Here is a 20,777-nt window from a genome sequence, read left to right as displayed (position 1 = left end):
ACCTACAGTGCTGACAAGCGATCATTGACTTGGAATGTTAACTCTCTCCACAGATCATTCCTGACCTGAGTATTTCTAGTATATGCAATTTATGCCTTCAACTTCCTGCTACCTGCAAACTTGGATGCGTAAATCTGTTTTCATCAGCTTTAATGCTTATATCGTTAAAAATCTGAAGCCCCGGGACGTAATTTTGGAACACCACCTGTAGCATCATGCCAATCACAGCAAGCTTCCTTTATTCTGTCACCTACCACTCAATTATCAATCTATCGCACAGTTTGCAATTTCGCAGATGCTAATGAAGAATTTGGCCAACTGGCTTCAGACATGGAGCTTTAATGAAAACTTGACAGTGTTTATAATGTAAATGTACATAGGTAATTATAACACATCCAGCTGATACACTGGCGCATCTCACATTTACGTAAGTATTTAAGAGGATTGTGAGGTAGTGGGATCCTTGTCCATCTGAACTCGCAGTCTGGTCTACATGAGACAGAAACCTGTCGATTCAAGTCCCACTGCAAGACTGGAGCGCAAAATCGGGGCTGGCACTTAAGTGACGTGTTGAGGTGAGTGCTGCATTGTTTGAAGTGTTGTCTTTTGGATGAAACAAAAGATCCAATCTTTGGGTGGGGGGGGGGCAATTCTGTTGGCTAATAATTCCTTAACACAAAGCATTTTGTCGATATCAGATTGCTGTTTGAGGGCTTGCTGTATGCACGTTGGACGCTGCGTTTCTTTGCTAAAGTAGAACGCCCCCTGGAAATGAGGTGCTTTCCAGGAGATGAAAAGCTATAGATTTTAAAATGTTAGATTCAATTATTTATAAAAGCAAAAACTTCCAACCCTTCGGAGGAGACGTCCCTTGGTTATATTGTAATTCATTAGCTCATCTAATTTGCATTTTTTTTGTTGGGAAGCGCTTCAATCTTAAGGAGGGGTCTTTTGGGGCAAGTTACAGCAGATGCAACCCTGTCCAGAATGCAGCTGTGAGTTTTGTGACCTGCAGGAGAACCTAATTGTTCATATTACTGAAAGTTCGATTGAAATAAGTTAAAGTGGCATTGTAATAGTAACACGCTATGTCCATTTTACGTGAAATAAAGTAGTTTAATGACTAAGTGTTGTATTGCCAAATGTTTGGTCTGCTTTCTATCACAGGAGTCGTCTAAGGTCACATTCTTTGTGCTTTTATTCAGGTAGCTACACAACAATAACTCCCATATAGATAAGACTAAACTTGCATTTAGCACCTCGGGACATTACACAGCAAATTAAGTATTTAGAAGTGTAGTCAGTGTCGACTTTCAGGTGGGGTGTAACACTACTGAAGCAATGAAATTCCTCGACATAACCTAGGCTGCAATTTCAGCCCAATATTGAGGGAGTCTGCACTGACAACCTCAGAGATCACATTACAGATAAATGAAAGCAAAACCCGGGCATGGTAAGGAAACAGACTACCGAGCGGCAAAAGATAATCTATAAATATACATGGGCCTAATTAATTCATGTGTTTACCTGGCACATGAGCCTCCTCCCAAACTTCGTTATCTAATCAGCATAACTTTATTTCTTCTTTGTGTTCCCTTAATTGCTTCTATGCTTTTTGCTTCAACTATACCATATGTCTAGAAAGTTGCCAACTGCTCTGTAGGTAAAATGAGTTTTTTTCTTAATTCCCTAGTTTATTCCTTGAATTTATTAGTGAATATCTTATATTTATGACCCCCAGTTCTGGATTCAACTCACAAGTGGAAACATTTCCTTTTCTCTAATTCAAAACACTTTTTTTAACTGGGTATGCCTCCGCCATAACTTTTCCAGAGCAGAGTCCCAGTTTACTTAGTCCTCTGATTATAATAGTTTTGGTAAGCTTGTAAATCTTTTCTATTGGTATATGGGACATGGGTGTCACTGGCTGGCCAGCATTTATTGCTCATTCCTAGTTGTCCTTGAATAGATTGCTAGGCCATTTCCAGAAGGCAAAATCAACTGCATTTCTGTGACTCTAGATTCACATGTAGGCAGACCAGGTAAGGACGACAGATTTCCTTCCCTGCAGAACATCTGTAAACCAAGTGGATTCTTCCAACAACTGACAATGGTTTCATGGTCATCAGTAGATTCTTAATTCCAGATATTTTTGATTGAATTCAAATTCCACCATCTGCCATGATGGGATTTGAACGAAGGTCCCCAGAACATTAGCTGAGTTTCTGGGTTAATAGACTAGTGATACCACTAGTTCATCGCCTCCCCTTGCCCTTTCTCCAACATTTCTGTATCCTTCTTAACATGAGATCAGGACTACACAAGAATGGTTTAAACTTGTGTAGAACTTTGTTTAACATAGCTTTTGACACCTGTTCCGGAGAAAATCCTGCTCTTGTTGAAAACTCATAGCTTGATCTTAGCCAAAGGGCTAAGAAGCCATTCGCACCCTCCAGCACAATGAAACAAATGGCAATTGCATGATTGCTAGAGCAGCAGTAAGTCTGTAATAAATGGTAGGAATGTTTTCTTCACCCTTACAAGCTTACCAAGAATTTTTTATTCATGGGAAACCATTGCCCAGATATATATGAATTAAGCTTTAATATCCATCCTGTATGCTTTCAGGAACCAGTTTAGTCACAATTAGCAATTACTATTCCTGATATGTACAAGCTAAAAGCTCAATACTGACAAGCTCTTTTGTCATGCCATCCTATCTGCTGTTATGCATTCTCTTCCACCAGCAGGTAGATGGTAAGATGCAGACTTGAGTTTATGTTGTGTAGATAGAGCACATTGCAAAGATAGAGAAAAGGTGGCCATTTTAAAAGGTAAGTTCTACCTTCAGATATTTGATGGAGCAATTTATAGTTTGTTTTCTGTCATTGCAGTATTTAGATTTGATTTATTAGTGTCACGTGCATTAGTATACAGTGAACGTATTGTTACTTGTGTGCTATACAGACACAGCATGCCATACATAGAGAAGGAAAGAAGGTGTGGAATGTAATGTTATAGTCATGCTATCTTTGTCAAAAGATATTTCCTTCTTGAAAAGCAATTTGTTTTCTTCTATTTGTCACTCCATTGTGATGCAAAGGACAAGAAAAGCCTATGAGACTCTGCATCACCTACAGCTGTGTAACTCATCAATAGAACATAAGAAACCAGACATGGTGGTATAGTGGTTAGCACTGCTGCCTCACAGCACCAGGGACCTGAGTTTGATTCCTGCAGAGTCTGCACGTTTTTCATGTCTGTGTGGGTTTCCTCCAGGTGCTCTAGTTTCCTCTCTCAGTCTGAAAAACATGTTAGTTAAGTTCATTGACCATGCTAATTTCTTCCTTAGTGTACCAGAACAGGTGCCGGAGTGTGGCAACTAGGGGATTTTCACAATAACGTCATACGGCCCACTTGTGACACCAAATTTTAAACAGTAAACTTTTCCTTTCTATGCCTCTATAAAGGGGAATTGTAGTAAAACTAAGATGTGATGCATCTCTCTGTGCATTTGTATTTAAGTTCAGTGTTTTCAAACATGTCACATCTGGAAGAGTCACTTGAGTGTGAGGTGTTTGGCGGGGGGGGGGGACAGGGGAGAAAACTAGTGAATATTGAAATTACAACTATCGATGAGATGTCCAATTACAATAGATGTGAATAAATCCAAAACATAGTTGATGAATCAGTGGTGCATTTAGAAAATCACAGTATGATCAGAAAGTCACCATACTTTTACAAAAGGGAAATCATATGGAACAACAGACTTGTTAGTTTTTTGAGGGCGTAATTACTGGGGCAGATAAAGGGGAATCAGTAGATGTAATATACTTGGATTTCCAAAAGGCAGTTGATACAAAAGATTAATGCAGAAGATAAAGCCTCATGGAGTTGTGGGTAATAGCACAGAGAGGATTGGCAGGAAGCATAGAGTAGGGATAAATGGGCATTTTCAAGTTTGCAGACTAGCTGGTGAAGTGTGAGAGGATTACTGCTGGAGTTTCAGCTATTGACAATCCTTACTGACTTAGATACATTATTATCCGTCACCCCATCTAAATTTGCTGATGATGCAAATCTAGGTAAAAATGTAGTAACACAATGTATGTTGACGTATTCATAGAATAGAGTCCCTACAGTACAGAAGGAAGCCACTCAGCCTATTGAGCAAGTACTGACAACAATCCCACCCAGGCTCTATCTTCCTAACCCTGCTAGTCCCGCTGACACTAAGGGACAATTGGCTAACATCAAGTGTAGTGTTGACATGCTGTGCTTGGTTGAAGTCATTAAGTTACATTTCAGTTTCGTTGGAAGCAATTTTTAAAAGCGGCATCTTGGCCATTTGGCTAAGATGTAAATGAGATCAAGCCTTGGAGGAGGAGCTACACCTACTCCAATCAGCTTGGATCATGATCAAACCCAAGACAGGAGGTGAGAGCCCTGTCTTGTCAGCTTGGATTGGGAATGTCTCAACTTGTTGAGACTCTGAATTGGACTTGATTGGATTGAATGGGAATAAAAACATAAATTTAAAAAGTGGGCAATTTAGCATGGCCAATCCACCTAACCTGCACATCTTTGGACTGTGGGATGAAACCAGAGCACCCAGAGGAAACCCATGCAGACACTGGGGGAACATGCAAACTCCATTCAGACCAGAGGCCAGAATTGAACCTGGGTTGCTACAGTGAGTTTAATTATCAGGCTGATGGGGAAGTCCATGTTATGCATGTCTGCTGTGCCCACAGGTGTGACCTTTGTTCATTGTCTGCTGAAGCTCCACACTGGGTTGTCATTGCCTTCCAATCTCAGGGGCAGGGCTAGGAGGCAGGCCCTGAGTCTACCTCAGCAGGAATTGAACCTGAACTGTTGATGTTTAGATGAACTGCACAATAGCCATCTAGCCAATTTAGCTAACCAGCCCTATTCTGTCCTTCTAGAATGAGCTTCAACATTCACTTACCTATGTCTAATGAACTGTCATTGACACTTCTCCCAGGAGGGTGGATTTGTTGATGAGGCAACAGAACTGAGTTGATTCTGATGACTGAGTCTTTAATACTTTATAGTGGTAATTGTGAGGAAGATGGCCTTTGATTACAGAAGGATATAGAAGGGCTGGTCAGATGGCTGATCAGTGGCACAGCTAAAATATTGTGTACAGTTCTGGAATCCATGTTGTAGGAGGGATGTGACAGCACTGGAAAGGGTGCAGGGGAGATTTACCAGGATGCTGCCTGGGCTGGAGAGTTATAGTTATGAAGAGACATTGGATAGAACAGCGTTATTTTCCTTGGAGTAGAGGAAACTGAGGGGGCGGGGGGGGGGACATGATTGAGATGTACAAAATTGAGGGGTATAGATAGACAGACTTTTACCCTTGGTGGAGGGCTCAATGATGATGGAGGCGGGGGGGGAATTTAAGTTAAGGGGTAGGGGTTTAGAGGAGATGTGAAGAAAAGTCTTCTCACCTGGAGGGTGGTGGGAATCCAGAACTCACTGCCAGAAAGAATAGTGGAGGCAGAAATCCTTGTAACATTTAAGAAGTTTTTAAATGTGTGTCTGCGATGCTAAGGCAGTTACCTTTAATGGACCAAGTGCTGGAAAATGGGATTAAAATAGGTTGTTTGTCTTTGGCACAAACATGACGGGCAAAGGGCCTTTCTCTGTGCTGTGACTCTATAACTCTGGCTGCAATTTTACTGGCTCATCCCATCTGTATGAGCAAGCCAGTAAAATCATGCAAAAGTAAGATATCAGGATCACGTTGGACTTATTGGATCTGACGACCTTATTGGCATTGGATTTCTGGCGAGGACAGTCTCTCGTCCATTTCCAGTGAGAGGTTGAATAATTTATTCAAACATATGGAAATGCTAATTTACATTGCATCCCAGGCTTGCTAATGCAATCATCTGGGCTCACTTGCCTTTATGGCCTGGCTGGGAGAGGTTCTCCCTGACAAGGAAGAAACCTGCTCCCCAAGAATGGGGAACAGTCATGTTCTCCATACCAGGAGAACCCAAGAATGAGGAGAAAGCTCATTGTGTAAAAACTTATGGGATGTTGTTTTGGGGAAAGTAAATTCTTAGAGTTCAGAAAAGTAGATAGCTTTGAAATGGATTTAAATTAAGTAAACTGTGTTTGGAGCCATTACTGTAGTTGCTTGTAATTTTTGTTCTGTCTTACATTTCATGTGTTATACAATTTAATAAACATTTTTATTTAAATAATTACAACAAGACTGGACTCTGGTTTTCATTTCTTTCATCACATACTAGTTTGCAAAATAAACAGTTAAGAACTATGTTCCAAGTTTCCCTTCTGGGATTTAGGATACCACCGCAGTTAAGGTTCTTATACTATGGACGGGATTTTATGGCCTCCCTCAACCCGAGATCAGAAAATCCTTCCGATAGCCATAGACCTTCTCATTATCCAATCCTCATGTGCTCCAATTGTTGTGGCAGGTGGAGTGGTAAAGTTCCAGCATATCAGTTGGAATTCTATTCATTTGGCTGCAATAATTTTGTAACCCAGTGCCTTGATGGTTAGAGTGGTCCTATCTGGTACTTATTTGGTGCTTTTCATAACTATTAGGCATTTCAAAGTTGCCAATGAAGTACTTTTGGTATGTAGTCACTGTTGTAATGATCAAAACCAAGCAGCCAATATGCAAACAGCAAACTCCCACAAACAATAATGTGGTCATACACTCCTACTGCGCAGAAGGAGGCTATTTGGCCCATTGAGTCTGCTGACTAACGGAAGATCCGACCCAAGATGTTCTCATGACCCCACATACTTGTCTTGCTAATACCACTAACCTACACGACTTTGGCTGTGCTAAATTGTCCCTTAGTGTCCAATGCACCTAACCTGCACATCTTTGGATAAGGACCAGATAATCTGTTTTTTGTGATGTTTAGTGAGGGATGAATATTGGCCAGGACCTTGGATAACTCCCCTGCTGCTCTTCAATATTGTTGCCTGTCAGGTGTGGTTCAGTTTATAGTACAATTGTTTGAGTCACCAGGTTCTGGAGTCGACCAATTCCAGAACTCGAGCTCAAGGATCGAGTCTGATATTCAGTTGCAACATAGCGTATTGAACTGTCAGAGGTGATGTCTTTCAGATGAGATGTTAAACCAAGCTCCCATCTGTCCATAAGAGATCCCATTGGCACTCTTTCAAAGAAGATGGTGGAACAAGTTTGAGGGGTTAACTAGCTTCCTCCTGCTCCTGAGTTCTATCTTTGTTCTTGCTAAGATCAGGAGAGTTCGCCCTGATGATAGAGAAACTTACCTATTCTGAGAAACCATCACAATGTTTCGACAGTTCCAAGATAATATGTTTAAATGTGTCCTAGATGTTGATGAGTCCACTGACCCATTCACTGTATCCCAGTACATGTGACAATAATAAATCAAATCAATGTGACCCCAGAGCAACGTGGTTGACTCTCAACTGCCCTCAAGTGCAACTAGGGATGGACGATAAATGTTGGCCCAGCCAGCGACACCTACATGCTTGCATGGTAGCAGAGTGGTTTGCACTGCTGACTCGCAGTATTAGGAATCCTGATTTGATTCCCGGCTTGGGTGATGGTGTGGCAATTTCCCGTGTCTGTGTAGATTTCCTCCACGTGCTCTGCTTTCCTCCCACAATCCAAAAGAAGTGTTGGTTAGGTGCATTGGGCATGCTAAAATTCTGTGTGTATCCGATCAGGTGCCAGTGTGTGGCTACTAGGGGATTTTAAAAGTTAAAGTTCATTTACTAGTCATAAAATAGGATTACATTCATATAGTAATAAAGTTACTATGAAAATCCCCTAGTCACCATGCTCTGGCACCAGTTCGGGTACACTGAAGGAGAATTTAGTGTAGCCAATGCACCTAACCTGCACATCTTTGGACTGTGGGAGGAGATCGGAGCACCTACAGGGAAACCTGCGTAGATACAGGGAGAATGTGCAAACTCCACACAGACAGTGACCCAAGCTGGGAATCAAACCCAGGTCCTTGGTGCTGTGAGGCAGCAACTGTGCCACCGATTGCGGTGTGAACATAAGCCGCCTTGTGACAATAATAAATAAACTTTAACATCACAATGAGTGTAATGTTTAATGTGAAGCCTTCTTGTGACACTAATAAATAAACTTTAAACACTACATTCATTGTGGTGTTAATGTAAAGCCTCCTTGCGACACTAACAAATAAGAAAAAAAATGCCCTGAACAAAATATATGTACATTTTGAAAAGAAAAACGTTATTGCTTGGAGGCTCCAGGGTAATGCTGGGCCAGCCCTAGCAATGTGGGAGAGGGAACGGGGCCCCCGAGTGCACTGTTGCCTACAGATGTAGCAAGTTGTAGGGCTGACCCATTGTCCCACTTTTCCCCCCCCAGCCGCACTCAGCACATGGGGGCGCCCAGAGCAAGGGGAGGTCAAAGGTGACAGGAAGTGGCGGCGGCGGCCATGTTGGCCCCAGCGCTGTGTTTGCTGCAGCTTTGTTGTGGCCTCCGCTCGGCGCCCGCTTCTCGTCCGGAGGCCAGATGGAAGCGACCTGGGGCGCCTTCATATTTCAGGTGAGGCTGCAGGACGAGGGTGAGGGGAAAATTCCCCCCTCCCTTAGAAGCGGCAACAAGGCGAACCCCTCTCAGAAGTCGGCATTTTGAAGTCAAGGCTGAGGGAAGTTTCTGTGCCTCAGGTTTAGCTGCAGCATTGTCATAGTCAAGACTTCCAGCTGCTCTCCAAGCCGGCACTGCATCACCCACTTCACATCAAACCACTTCTTTTTATTTACACCGAAGAGTTTAAGAGCTGGAGGATGCATTTTGTACACTGTAGCCAACAGTTAGGAATCCCAGTCAAAGTTTATTTATTAGTCGCAAGTAAGGCTAACATTAACATTGCAATGAAGTAACAGTGAGATTTTCCCCTCGTCGCTACACTCCGGTGCCTGTTCGGGTCAATGCACCCTAACCAGCACGTCTTTCAGAATGTGCGGAGCGCCCGTTTGGGTAGACTGAGGGGGAATTTAGCATGGCCAATGCACCGAACCAGCGCGTCTTTCAGACTGTGGGAGGAAACCCATGCAGACACGGGGAGAACGTGCAAGTTCTCAACACAGATGTGGACCCAAGCCAGGAATCAAACCCAGGTCCCTGGCGCTGTGAGGCAGCAGTGCTAACCACTACATCACCGTGCCGCCCCAGGGAATTCCCTCCCCAATCTAAATAGGTGATAAGTTTGCAGCAACAGTTGTCAGTTCAGTAAGTGCAGACTCGAAAGGCCACTGCTGCACTGTGTGATTCTAAGTGGAACCCAGGCATTTAAGTGAGTGCTTAGAAATGCCATTCAGCATGCAACTGCTGGAAAATGGGATTAGAATGGATGGGTGCTTTTTGGATACAGCGAAAAGTATTGTTTCCTGTACGCTATACTGACAAAGTGTACTGTTCAAAGAGTACATTGGGGAGAAGGAAAGGAGAGGGAGCTGCTACGGTTGTAGCTAAGGTGTAGAGAAAGATCACCTTAATATAAGGTAGGCCCATTCAGAAGTCTGAAGGCAGCAAGAAAGAAGCTGTTGAGTCGCTTGGTCTTCTGGTGCTGTATGACCAATTTTGGTGCTGTAAGACTCCATATGACTATCTCTTTCCCATTGTCCACGTCAACTATTTACTTCCTCACTTTTTTTTTGAACTGTTACTTGCATGCAATTTATTGCCCCAAAAGATTTCTTGTCATGCAGTTAAACTTTAACACATTTAACTAAAACAGTTCGTTTTTGGATTTAGTACTGGGCACACGCTGTGATATTTTGGTGCTGTTCTACCAAATGGGGATATAATTTTTTTAATTACAGTTTTCATTTTAAGTTTTCTTTGTTTTGATGAAAGGTGCCCACCATACACAGAGTTACCATCAAGCAGCGAGGTTTACTATACTTGAATGTGGGGCTTTTAATATATTTTACAGAAGGAAACATAATGGTCCAGCAAAGCTTTTTTTGGACGCAAGCTGAGATTTATGCAGTGTGAGAATTAACTGTCCTAATTTAAAATGTTGCTTCCAAAGTTAACATTTGAATGGCACTGCTGAAGGTGTGAATTATATTTTAAAAGCCAGAGGAATCCTGAACTAGTTATGTCATAGAGCAGTACAGCATGGAATAAGGCCCTTCGGCCCACCTGGTCTGTGCTGACCATGCTGCCCTTCCAGCTAGTTCCAATTGCATGTGTTTGGCCCATATCCTTCACATGTGTCACATATGAACACAGGAAATACAACAGGAGCAGATATTAGGGCATTTAGCGCTAAGCTGTCTCCTGCCATTTGCTACAGTCACGGTTGATCTACCTCAATTCCACTTTTCTGCATCATCTCAATTTCCCTGAGTGTCCAAAAATCCAGCGATCTCTGTCTTGAATGTGTTCAGCAGCTGCCTGTCCACAATGCCCTGGAGTGGAGAATTCCAGTGATCCAAAACCCATTTCAATGAAGGAATTCCTCCTGGCAACTCTTTATTTTGAAGTTGTGGGCCCTAGTTCTGGGATTCTCAGACAGGGAAAGCATCCTGCCAGCATCAACCGTGTCAAGACATTAAGAATTTTAACACTTAATTTTAAATGTTTCCACGCAATCACCTTTCACTGTTTCAAAATATAAAGAAGTTAGTCCCTCAATCTCTCCTAATATGATGATCCCTTCACCCCGAGAATCATTGTAGTGAACCTTTATTGTATCCCCTCCAAGGTTAACATAACCTTCCTTCAAACCTACCTAAGGCAAAACTGTTCCCATTGGCGGAACAATCGAGAACCGAGCACACCTGCTTCAGGTATGGTCAAAAGTAGTAACGGTGTCACGAGGGATATCTTTTTACGCACTTAGGATTGGGAAGTGCACTGCCTGAGAATGTTGTGGAGGCACGTTCAATTGTGGCTTTCCAAATAGGATTGGATAAGAGAAAAAAGTATTCAGGACTACAGGGAAAAGCCGGAGAGGTGGGACTAGATGAGTTGCTCTCAAGCGAGAGAGAGAGAGAGAGAAAGCTGGCACAGGTAGGGCAGGCTGACTGGCTTCCTTCTGCCCTTCTATGGTTCTATAATAAAAATGAACTTTTATTTATCACAAATAAGTCTGTGAACGTGTATGTTTAGTCGAATGTTGCACTGGCAAAATTTTTGTGTAAAATCCTGCATCTTTATACATAGTGTCTTGTGACTGTAATCTGGCATCAAATCGCAGAGACTGTGAGATTTACTATTTCTGAGTAGATTTGAACATTGCCTTTCTTGTATTTGATCCAAAAATCCTGGTTCCAACCTTACTCTTTGCTAAGCCAGCCAATTTCAATTGGAGTGGGTGTAGGAACAATTGAATTTCAGTGCTTCTGTGTTAGAGAGCAAAAAACTGTCAGGATTTCAGTTAGAAGATATCCAGCAATTCTTGCCAGGAATGCATTTATGTGTATGCAGTTTGAACGTAGAATTAGTCTTTTGGCGGGTTTCCTTATGATCAGATAGCTTGCTCTCCCTTTTGTGGCCACAAGTAAACGATAATTTGCTGAGGACTTGTGTGGAAGGATTTAAAGTTTATTTATTATTGTCACAAGTATGCTCACATGAACACAAAATTTGACACCAAGTCATATTCGGACAGACTGGTCAAAGAAGTAGGTTTTAAGGAATATTGAAAAAGAGGCAGAGTAGTTGGAAGGGTTAAAATCATCACTGCTTGTCAGGAGATTAAAGAGAAACAAGATGGATTGTATAGACCAGAGTTGTGTTCCTTAGAATTTAGAAGATTATGAAGTGATTTGATCAAAGTTTCCAGGGTGTAATGGGATACAGAGTAGATAGAAAGCTGTCCGTATCCACGCACGGCAAGATCTGTACATCATTCAGTTGGGCTGATAAGTGACAACATTCACACTTCATGTTCCAACTGGCACAGACAGGTGGGCTGAATAGCCTCTTCCTTTAGCTGCTTACAGCCTTTTCTGTGCTGTAACTTTCCTATGGTTCACACAAGTGCTAGACATTGCCATTAGCATTGCTGAATTCCCATTATCGACATCCAGAGAGTTACTATTGACCAGAAACTGAACTGGACCAATCACATAAATACTGTGGTTACGTGAGCTAGCCAGAGGATAGGAATCCTGTGTTCAGTGACTTACCACCTGACTCCCCAAAGCCTGTCTACCAATTATAAGGCTCAAGTCAGGAGTATAATGGAATATTCTCCACTTGCCTGGATGAGTGCAACTCCCATGACACTCAAGAAGCTTGACACCGTCCAAGACAAAACCCACTTGGTTGGCACCCCTTCCACAAATGCTCACTCCCTCCGTCACCAACACTCAGTAGCAGCAGTGTGTGCACTTCAGCAACTCATCAAAGCTCTTCAACAGCACCTTCCATACCTGCGAACGCTATCACCTGGAACAAAGGCAGTAGATGTATGGGGACACCACTAACCGGTGGTAGCGACACACCATCCAGCTTGGAAATGTATCACCATTCCTTACTGTCGTTGAGCCAAAATCCTGGAACTCCCTCCGTAACAACACTGGATGCACTTGCATCACATAGACTGCAGCAGATCAAGAAGACAGCTTACCACCACCACCACCTCACGGGCAATTAGGAATGAGCAATAAATGCTGCCCTAGCCAGCAACACCCACATCCATGAAAAAATATTAAAAAGGAATTGTTAGTTCCACTGTTGTGCAGCCAAGGGGTTGGGATAATTAAAGCCAAGCCTTTCAGGAGTGAAAGATAGGGCAGTACAAGTTTGGAATACTTGCCCACAAATTGCAGTTGATACAATTCCAGTTAATTTTAAATGAGAGATTTCTGTTAACTAAAGTTAACAGGGCTTGGTGAGAGTTTGGTTGGGGGTGGGGGGAGATGAAGGGCTGTGGTGACCGACAAGGGGTGAGGGTGAAGGACTGGGGTGAGCGATTGTGGGGGAGGGCAAAGGGCGAGGACATGCAAGCAGTGGGAGATTGGAAGGGCTGGGGTGTGTTAGTGGTGAGGCCGGCCGCATGAGGAACAAGAGGCAGATGAGGCAGGACTGGGCTTTTGCTGGAAAAAAAGTGGTTTGCTATTTTTTTTTAAAAGGCAGAAAGTGAAGTAACATAACCAACGCTGAGGTGCTGGATTCCAGAATGGGAGCTGAATGTCCTGCCACTAACTCAGGAACGCTGTTAAAAGGATGAATGGAGCCTACAGCTAGAAAGCCATAGCGGGTACGTGAGGCCACGGAGGGATGTTAAACTTGCTGAACAGAGTTTGTTGGGTGAATGAGCCCCAGTGTGAGACAAGGTGCAGGCAGCATAGTTTCATACAAACTGGATTAAAGGCTGATGTAGAAGAAGCTGTTTGCTGTATGAGGTTAGAATCTATGCAGTGCAGAAGGGAGCCATTTGGCCCATCAAATCTATACTGATCACGATCTCACCCAGGCCCTACCCCTATAATCCCACATTTAACCTGCTAATCTCCTGACAGTAGGGCAATTTTGTATGGTCAATCAACTTAACTCGCACATTTTTGGACTGTGGGAGGAAACTGGAGCACCCGGAGGAAACAGAGACACAGCAGACACAGAGAATGTGCAAACTCTGCACAGACAGCGACCCAAGCCTGAAATTGAACCTGAGACCCTGGTGCTGTGAGGCATCAGTGCTAACCACTGTGCCACTCTGCCTCCCCAGATAACATAGGAGTCTTCCTTATTTAAAACATTTTGCTTACTGTGTTAAAATGACATATTATTTGGCTTTTGGCTGCAGCAAATGACTAAGTCGCATGCTTTTGGCATTGCTATTTTTCATTTTAAGAATATACTGTGTCCTACTTATTTATTGTCCAGTCATGTGTCATCTTCTGAAAGTGGTACTGAACGCTATGATGTGATTTCAGGCGAAACTGCCCATCTTTGCAGCCTCACCCAAGTGGCCATTCTTCACCTGAGTCTGATAGGCAATGTCGACAGAAAGGTTCAGGCTTGGTGACACAATCTGTGCCTACTATCAGGCACTTTCTCAGCAAGTTTCATTGGAAGTAACTGGCAGCATGAATCTTCTCACTCAGTGTCTACCATGTCTCTAGAGTTTGAGTCTGACTGTGTAAAAGAAAGGTCACCTGCCAGTTTAAAATAATACAAAGATGCTGAAGTGCCCTGGGTCAGTGGATTGCATAGCCTGATTGAGTAATTTCCTTCAGGAGAACGTTAGCAAATTCCTTACTGAATTCAAAGATGGAAATGGATAGGAATTAAAATGAGAAATTTTGTAAAAAAGCTGATGGTAAAACTCATATGTTTTTAATTTGAGCAGAATGTTGATACATAAGAAATAGGAGCACGAGTAGGCCATCTAGCCCTTCGAGCCTGCCCCGCCATTTAATAAGGTCATGGCTGATCTGAAGTGGATCAGTTCCACTTTCCCCCCTGCTCCCCATAACCCTTAATTCCCTTGTCTATCAGAAATCTATCTACCCATGACTTAAACATATTCAACGAGGTAGCCTCCACCACTTCAATGGGCAGAGATTCACCACCCTTTGAGTGAAGAAGCTCCTCCTCAATTCCATTCTAAACTGCCTCCCCCCCCTTTATTTTGAGGCTGTGCCCTCTAGTTTTGTTTTCCTTTCTAAGCGGGAAGAATCTCTCTACCTCGACCCTATCTAGCCCCTTCATTATCTTGTAAGTCTCTATAAGATCCTCCCTCAGGCTTCTAAACTCTAACGAGTACAGGCCCAGTCTATTCAATCTCTCTTCATAAGCTAACCCCCTCATCTCCGATATCAGCCTGGTGAACCTTCTCTGTACTCCCTCCAAGGCCAATATATCCTTTTGCGAATAAGGGGAGCAAAACTGCACACAGTACTCCAGTTGCGGCCTCACCAGTGCCCTGTACAGTTGCAGCAAGACCTCCCTGCTTTTATATTCTATCCCCCTCACTATAAAGGCCAACATCCCATTCGCCTTCTTGATCACCTGCTGCACCTGCAGACTGAGTTTTTGCAATTCGTGCACAAGGACCCCCAGGTCCCTTTGCACTGTAGCATGCTGCAGCTTTTCACCCTTTAAATAATAATCCCTCCTACTATGTTTTCTACCAAAGTGGATAACCTCACATTTGCTAATGTTATACTCCATCTGCCAGGTCCTCGCCCACTCATTCAGCCTATCCAGATCTCTCTGCAGACTTTCCGTGCCCTCCACGCAATTCGCTTTTCCACTCATCTTCGTGTTCGTGTCCACTCATCTTCGTGCTGATCTTTGATCAGCATTGAATCTGTCAAAGGCATAGTTATATAAATTAGAAAGTAGAAATTTAAAGTTTTCTCATGCTCCATAGAATTTTCCCTGTCCTGAAAATGATGACTATTTTTGTTGACTTTTCATTCTCCAGTATTGAGTCCAAATTGTATTTTCTTAATTTTTACCTGCAGTGAATGTCATTTAGCCTGCAGTTTGGGGGAAGGCATTGCAGTGTGGACTGACCTCACCCTTCGCCTGTACATACTTGCACAGGTCCTGTTGCTGGGTAACGGTTAGGAGTAGGAATCCTGGCTGACATTATTTTTCCATCTTTCACCGGAGAATGAGCAAGATCAGAGTTTTCCATAACAAATACCAAAGGCAAGATATGGGGATATACTATGCAAGTAAAGGGTTAGCAGAAGACAGTTTTTCATCGAATGAGAGGATGAAAAGCTAGGATTTAATTGGTGAATATGCATGCAAATGAAGGATTAGAAAAATTTCTGATTTGCTGTAATTGACTATAATTGCCAAGTTGTTTGTTTGTGACATCAGAAACACTTACAGGAAGGCTGTGAGCTTGTTTCTACTCGTGCACAAGTCATTAAAGCCTCTTATGCATGGTGTCTAGCACTGTCTGTACCCAAGTTGACTAAGTGTGCCTTAGGTTGCTGGCACCCAGGATCTCTAACCTCCCAAAGTACAGAGGCAGCATGCCCTATCAGTATAGACCAAGCAACAGAGTTCTTTTTAGTTGTTGTCAGACATATACAGACCACTTTACAGCATTTAACTTTTAAAAATAAATTCATAATCTTTTGTGCTCAAGTGTGGGATGTAAATATAGGAAGAATGGAATTTTTTTAAAAAACGTAAGTTGTTATCAGTCATCCATATAGTTAGCATTCCTAGACCAGGTATAGCACAGCTAGGTACTGAGTTAACCTCTTTGCTTCAATGTGTTTCACTGCCTTAATGTGGTATTTTGTTCCATTTGACGATTGGGTGAGGTGTCGATTGTACTCAGTTGGTAGCATGTTTGCCTGTGAATCACAAGATTCTGGGTTCAAGTCCCGCTCCAGGGCTTAAGTACAAAAATCAAGGCAGGCACAGAGCAGAGGGACTGCTGGACTGTCGGAGGTGCTGCTTTTTGAGCCAGATGTTAAACAGAGGCAGGCTCCTCTTTTCCTCTACAGTGGATATGAAAGATCTCCTGATACTGTATTTTAATAAAGGAGCAGAAGCAGTCAACATCACAGAACCGATTATTATCACATTGCTGTTTGGGATTTCACAGTGTGCAGTTTGGCTGCTGTGTTTCCTGCATTATAACAGTGACTGCACTTCAGTAAGTATTTTGTTGGCTGTAAAGTGCTTCTGAGCATCTGGTGATTGTGAAAGTCACTGTATCAATGCAAATCTCACATATGATATGAGATGAGATGAGAATATTGGGGAGGTGGAGGCGTACTGATATTGTCACTGGACCGGTAATCAAACAACTCCGGATAATGCTGTGGAGACTTGGGATCAAATCCCACCGTAATGGTTGGTGGAATTTGAATTCAGTAAAAATTTGGAATTAAAGGTCTAATAATGAAATCATTGTTGATTGTCGTAAAAGCCCATCTGGTTCACTAATATCCTTTAAGGAAGAAAATCTGCCGCCCTTACCTGGTCTTCCTACATGTGACCCCAGACTCCAGACAGCAATGTTAACTGAACAGTGTTAACTCTTAACTGAAATAGGGGAAGTAATGGCCTAGTGGTATTATTGCTAGACTGTACTCAACCACAATCTGCGATAGCATGGCCCAGCATGTCACCCATTTTGTCATTACCATCAACCCAGGAGATCAACCCTGGTTCAATGAAGAGTGCAGAAGGGCATCTCAGGAGCAGTGCCAGGCACACCTAACAACGTTACAACACAGGGCTACTTGACTGAGCCCCAAGAGATGAACAGAGCTAAGCAATTCCACAACCAACGGATCAAATCTAAGGCCTGCAGTCCAGTTGAGAATTATGGTGGACAGTTAAACAATTCAGTGGAGGAGGAGGCTCCACAAATATTCTTATCCTCAATGATAGAGGAGTCCAGTACGTCAGTGCAAAAAATAAGGCTGAAGCATTCACAACAATTTTCAGCTATAGTGCCAAGTAGATGTTCCATCTCTGCCTCTGCCTCTGGAGGTCCTCATCATTGGAGATTCCAGTCTCCTGCCAATTCAATTAGCTCCAAGAAATGGCTGTAGGCACAGGATACTAAAAACACTGTAGGCCCTGAAGATATTGTAGCAGAAGTACTGAAGACTGGTGCCCCAGAACTTGCCATGCCCCTGGCCAAATTCTTCCAATACATTTACAACACTGGCATACACCCAACAATGTGGAAAATTGCCCAGTATGGCCTTACCACAAAATACAGGACAAATCCAACCTGATCAATTACTGCCCAATCAATCTACTCAGAATCAGTCAAGTGATGAAAGGGGTCATCAACAGTGCTGTCAGGTAGCTTTGCTTAGCAATAACCTGCTCACTGACACTCTGTTTGGATTCCACCAAGGCCACTCAGCTTCTGACCCCATTCTAGCCTTGGTTCAAACATGGACAAAAGTGCTGAACTCCAGAGCTGAAGTGACAGTGACCACCCTCAACATCAAGGCAGCATTTGACCGAGTGTGTTATCAAAGAGCCCAGCAAACTGGAGTCAGTGGGAATCAGGGAAAACTCTCCACAGGTTGGAGTCATACCTGACACAAAGGAAGATGTTTATGGTGGTTGGAGGTCGATCATCTCAAGTCCAGGACATCACTATAGGACTTCATCAGGTGGGTGTCCTTAGCCCAACCATCTTCAGCTGCTTCATCAATGACCTTCCTTCAATTCTAAGATCAGAATTGAAGATGTTTGGTTATTGCACATTGTTCAGCACCATTGCAATGACTCCTATACTGAAGCAGTCCATGTTCAAATGCAGCAAGACCTGGACGATGCTCAGGCTTGGACTGACAAGTGGCATAACATTTGTACCATGAAAGTGCCAGACAATGGGACCATCTCCAACAAGAAAGGATTGAACCTTGATGTTCCATGGCATTACCATTGCTGAATCCCCCATTATCAGCATTTAGGGGTCACCACTGACTAAAACTGAACTGGACTAGCCATATAAATACTGTGGTTACAAAAGCAGGTCAGAGGCTAAGAATCCTGCAGTGCCAAAGCCTGTCCACCATCTGTAAGGCACAAGTCAGGAATGTGATGGAATACTCTACACTTGCCTGGATGGGTGCAGCTCCAGCAGCACACAAGAAGTTTGGCATCATCCAGGCAAAGCAGCCCACTTGATTTGTTATGGCTTCCACAAACATTTCCTCCCTTCAGCACAGACAAACAGTGGCAACAATGTGTACCATATACAAGGTGCACTTCAGCAACTTACCAAGGCTCTTTACACAGCATCTTCAATATCTGTGACCTCTCCCACCTAGAAAGACATGCACAGCAGATGTATGGGGACACTACCACCTCAAAGTTCTCCTCCAAACTACATAACTTGTAAATGTATTGCCGTTCCTTCACAGTCATTGGGTCAAAATCCTGGAACTACCTCCATAACAGCACTGTGGGCTTAACTACACCACAGGGACCGCAGCAGTTCAAGAAGGCAGCTCACCACCACCTTCTTGATGGCAGTTAGGGATGAGCATTAAGTGCTGGTTGCCCAACAAACCCACATCCCTGAAATGAATAAAAAATAACCTTTGTGTGTGGCTGTTGGGTGAGAAAGGTTTAGGTCTGACTCAGTGATACCCCTGTGGTTGATGCCTTGCTATTCAAGTGACGAATGATCCACTGAGGCAAGCAGCAGTGGAAGCGTACAGCTGCATGAGTCAGCATCTTCAGTACAGGAAAGGAAATGAAATAAATAGCACAACTTATATATTGCAGTTCAGTCTCTGGAGAGATGTTCTGCTTAAAGTCATGACAGCTTGTGCTTCAATCTCATAACTTAATCTCATCTGAACACTTTACCTTGCAATTGGAAGATGCTTTTTTAACCTTTTATGTACTTTCCACATTTTTGAGAACCAATTCTGATGAATTTAACTTGTGCTGTGAGTTTCTAATGTGTCAAAGAATGAATGCGTGGTGATTTTTCTTTGAATATTAAGACCTGTTGTTTTTCCATTTGAAATAGCTGTGGAATTTTAAGAATTTGTTCACAGCATGTGGGCATTGCTTGATGGGCTAGCATTTATTACGCTTGAGACAGCAGTGATGAGCTACCTTCTCGAACTACTGCAGTCCATGTAGTGTATGTACACCCACAGTGCTGTTAGAGAGGGAATTCCAGGATTTTGACTCAGTGACTGAAAGAATGGCAGTATGTTTCCAAATCAGGAAGATGAATGACTTGGAGGAGAACTTGCAGGTAATGGTGTTCCCATGTATCTGCTGCCCCTCTCCTTCTAGATGGTAGAGATTGGGGTTTAGGAGGTGCTGTTGGAGGAGCCTGTTCTGAGCTGGTTGCTTAGTCAATGAAAGCAACTCTAAGAATATTAATTTTGAATCAATTCTACCGTCCATATTAGAGCTCCTTAGATACAGCTGTATTAAAGTGAGTTTTTCTCCAAATGAAACCATGTTCCTCAATTGATATAGTTGCTTTTTTTTATTTGTTAAACCTGTAATTTTATTAGTGTTGGGTTTGTATTATTTTAAAATTTCCAAATCCCCATCATAATCTCACTTCCATGTTCACTGTCTGTCCTGATGTTCCTTCCAATTAACCATCTGCTGGCAAGTAATTTTATTTACTGCAATTTTTGGGGGGGAAGATTGAACATATTTGGATAGTTAACTCTGTGCTATCAGGCAGGTAAATGAACAGTATTTTAATTACTTCAGTGCAGTCAACTCAATGCACACGTTTCATGTAGTCAGTAATGCTAGTAAACAGACCTGGCCTCCAGTGAGTGTCCCAGTCTAAGACCAAAATTCCAGCCCTCTGTTGTTTGTCTTGTAAATGTGCTGATTTAATTTAGTGTTGGTAAGTTTCTGTGTGAGACAAGGACACTGACAGATGAACCTGGCACAGTACCGTTTTCTCTTTCATGTAAGCGCATTGTTGAAGAACTCTCTACCAGCCTAAGGGATGTACGTGTGTGAAGTAACGGGTTATCATTTTCAGCGCTCGCCGAAGCAGAGACTGGAACTAGTCCACTGCATAATTGCAGAAGAGTGCTGCAAATGGATGGCTTCTCACAACCCCAGACTCTGTGCTGTGATGTGGCACCTTAACATTGCGGAGAATGTCTTAGTACTGGTGAGAGAACTGGCTTAGCCTCTTAACGCAGGACTTCAATCTGCACAAACACCTTTTGTTTTTCATTATCAAGATGCTTTAAGGTTGCAGCGTTTTCATGGTCAAGATGACACTAACATATATTCAGCATATTGATGTAGTCCTTAAACA

The 20,777-nt window shown here is 42.9% G+C and overlaps 1 protein-coding gene across 3 annotated transcripts in view; it reads left to right on the top strand.

Moving 5' to 3' along the window:
- The first annotated feature begins 8,501 nt into the window (after window positions 1-8,501).
- LOC145357366 (vascular endothelial zinc finger 1-like) overlaps window positions 8,502-20,777 on the top strand; it is a 45,821-nt gene continuing 33,545 nt past the window's right edge. For all 3 annotated transcript variants that reach the window (XM_080210668.1, XM_080210667.1, XM_080210669.1), the window contains exon 1: window positions 8,502-8,593. In XM_080210668.1, the coding sequence (XP_080066794.1) occupies window positions 8,561-8,593 (33 nt within the window). In that variant the 5' untranslated portion in view covers window positions 8,502-8,560. The remainder of the gene's footprint in view (window positions 8,594-20,777) is intronic.

This window comes from Carcharhinus amblyrhynchos, chromosome 23 (assembly GCF_965287045.1).
Source record: "Carcharhinus amblyrhynchos chromosome 23, sCarAmb.v2.hapA, whole genome shotgun sequence".
Taxonomy (NCBI): Eukaryota; Metazoa; Chordata; class Chondrichthyes; order Carcharhiniformes; family Carcharhinidae; genus Carcharhinus; species Carcharhinus amblyrhynchos.
Note: the sequence above shows the minus strand (reverse complement) of the source record. Positions and strands in the feature narration are given on the sequence as shown.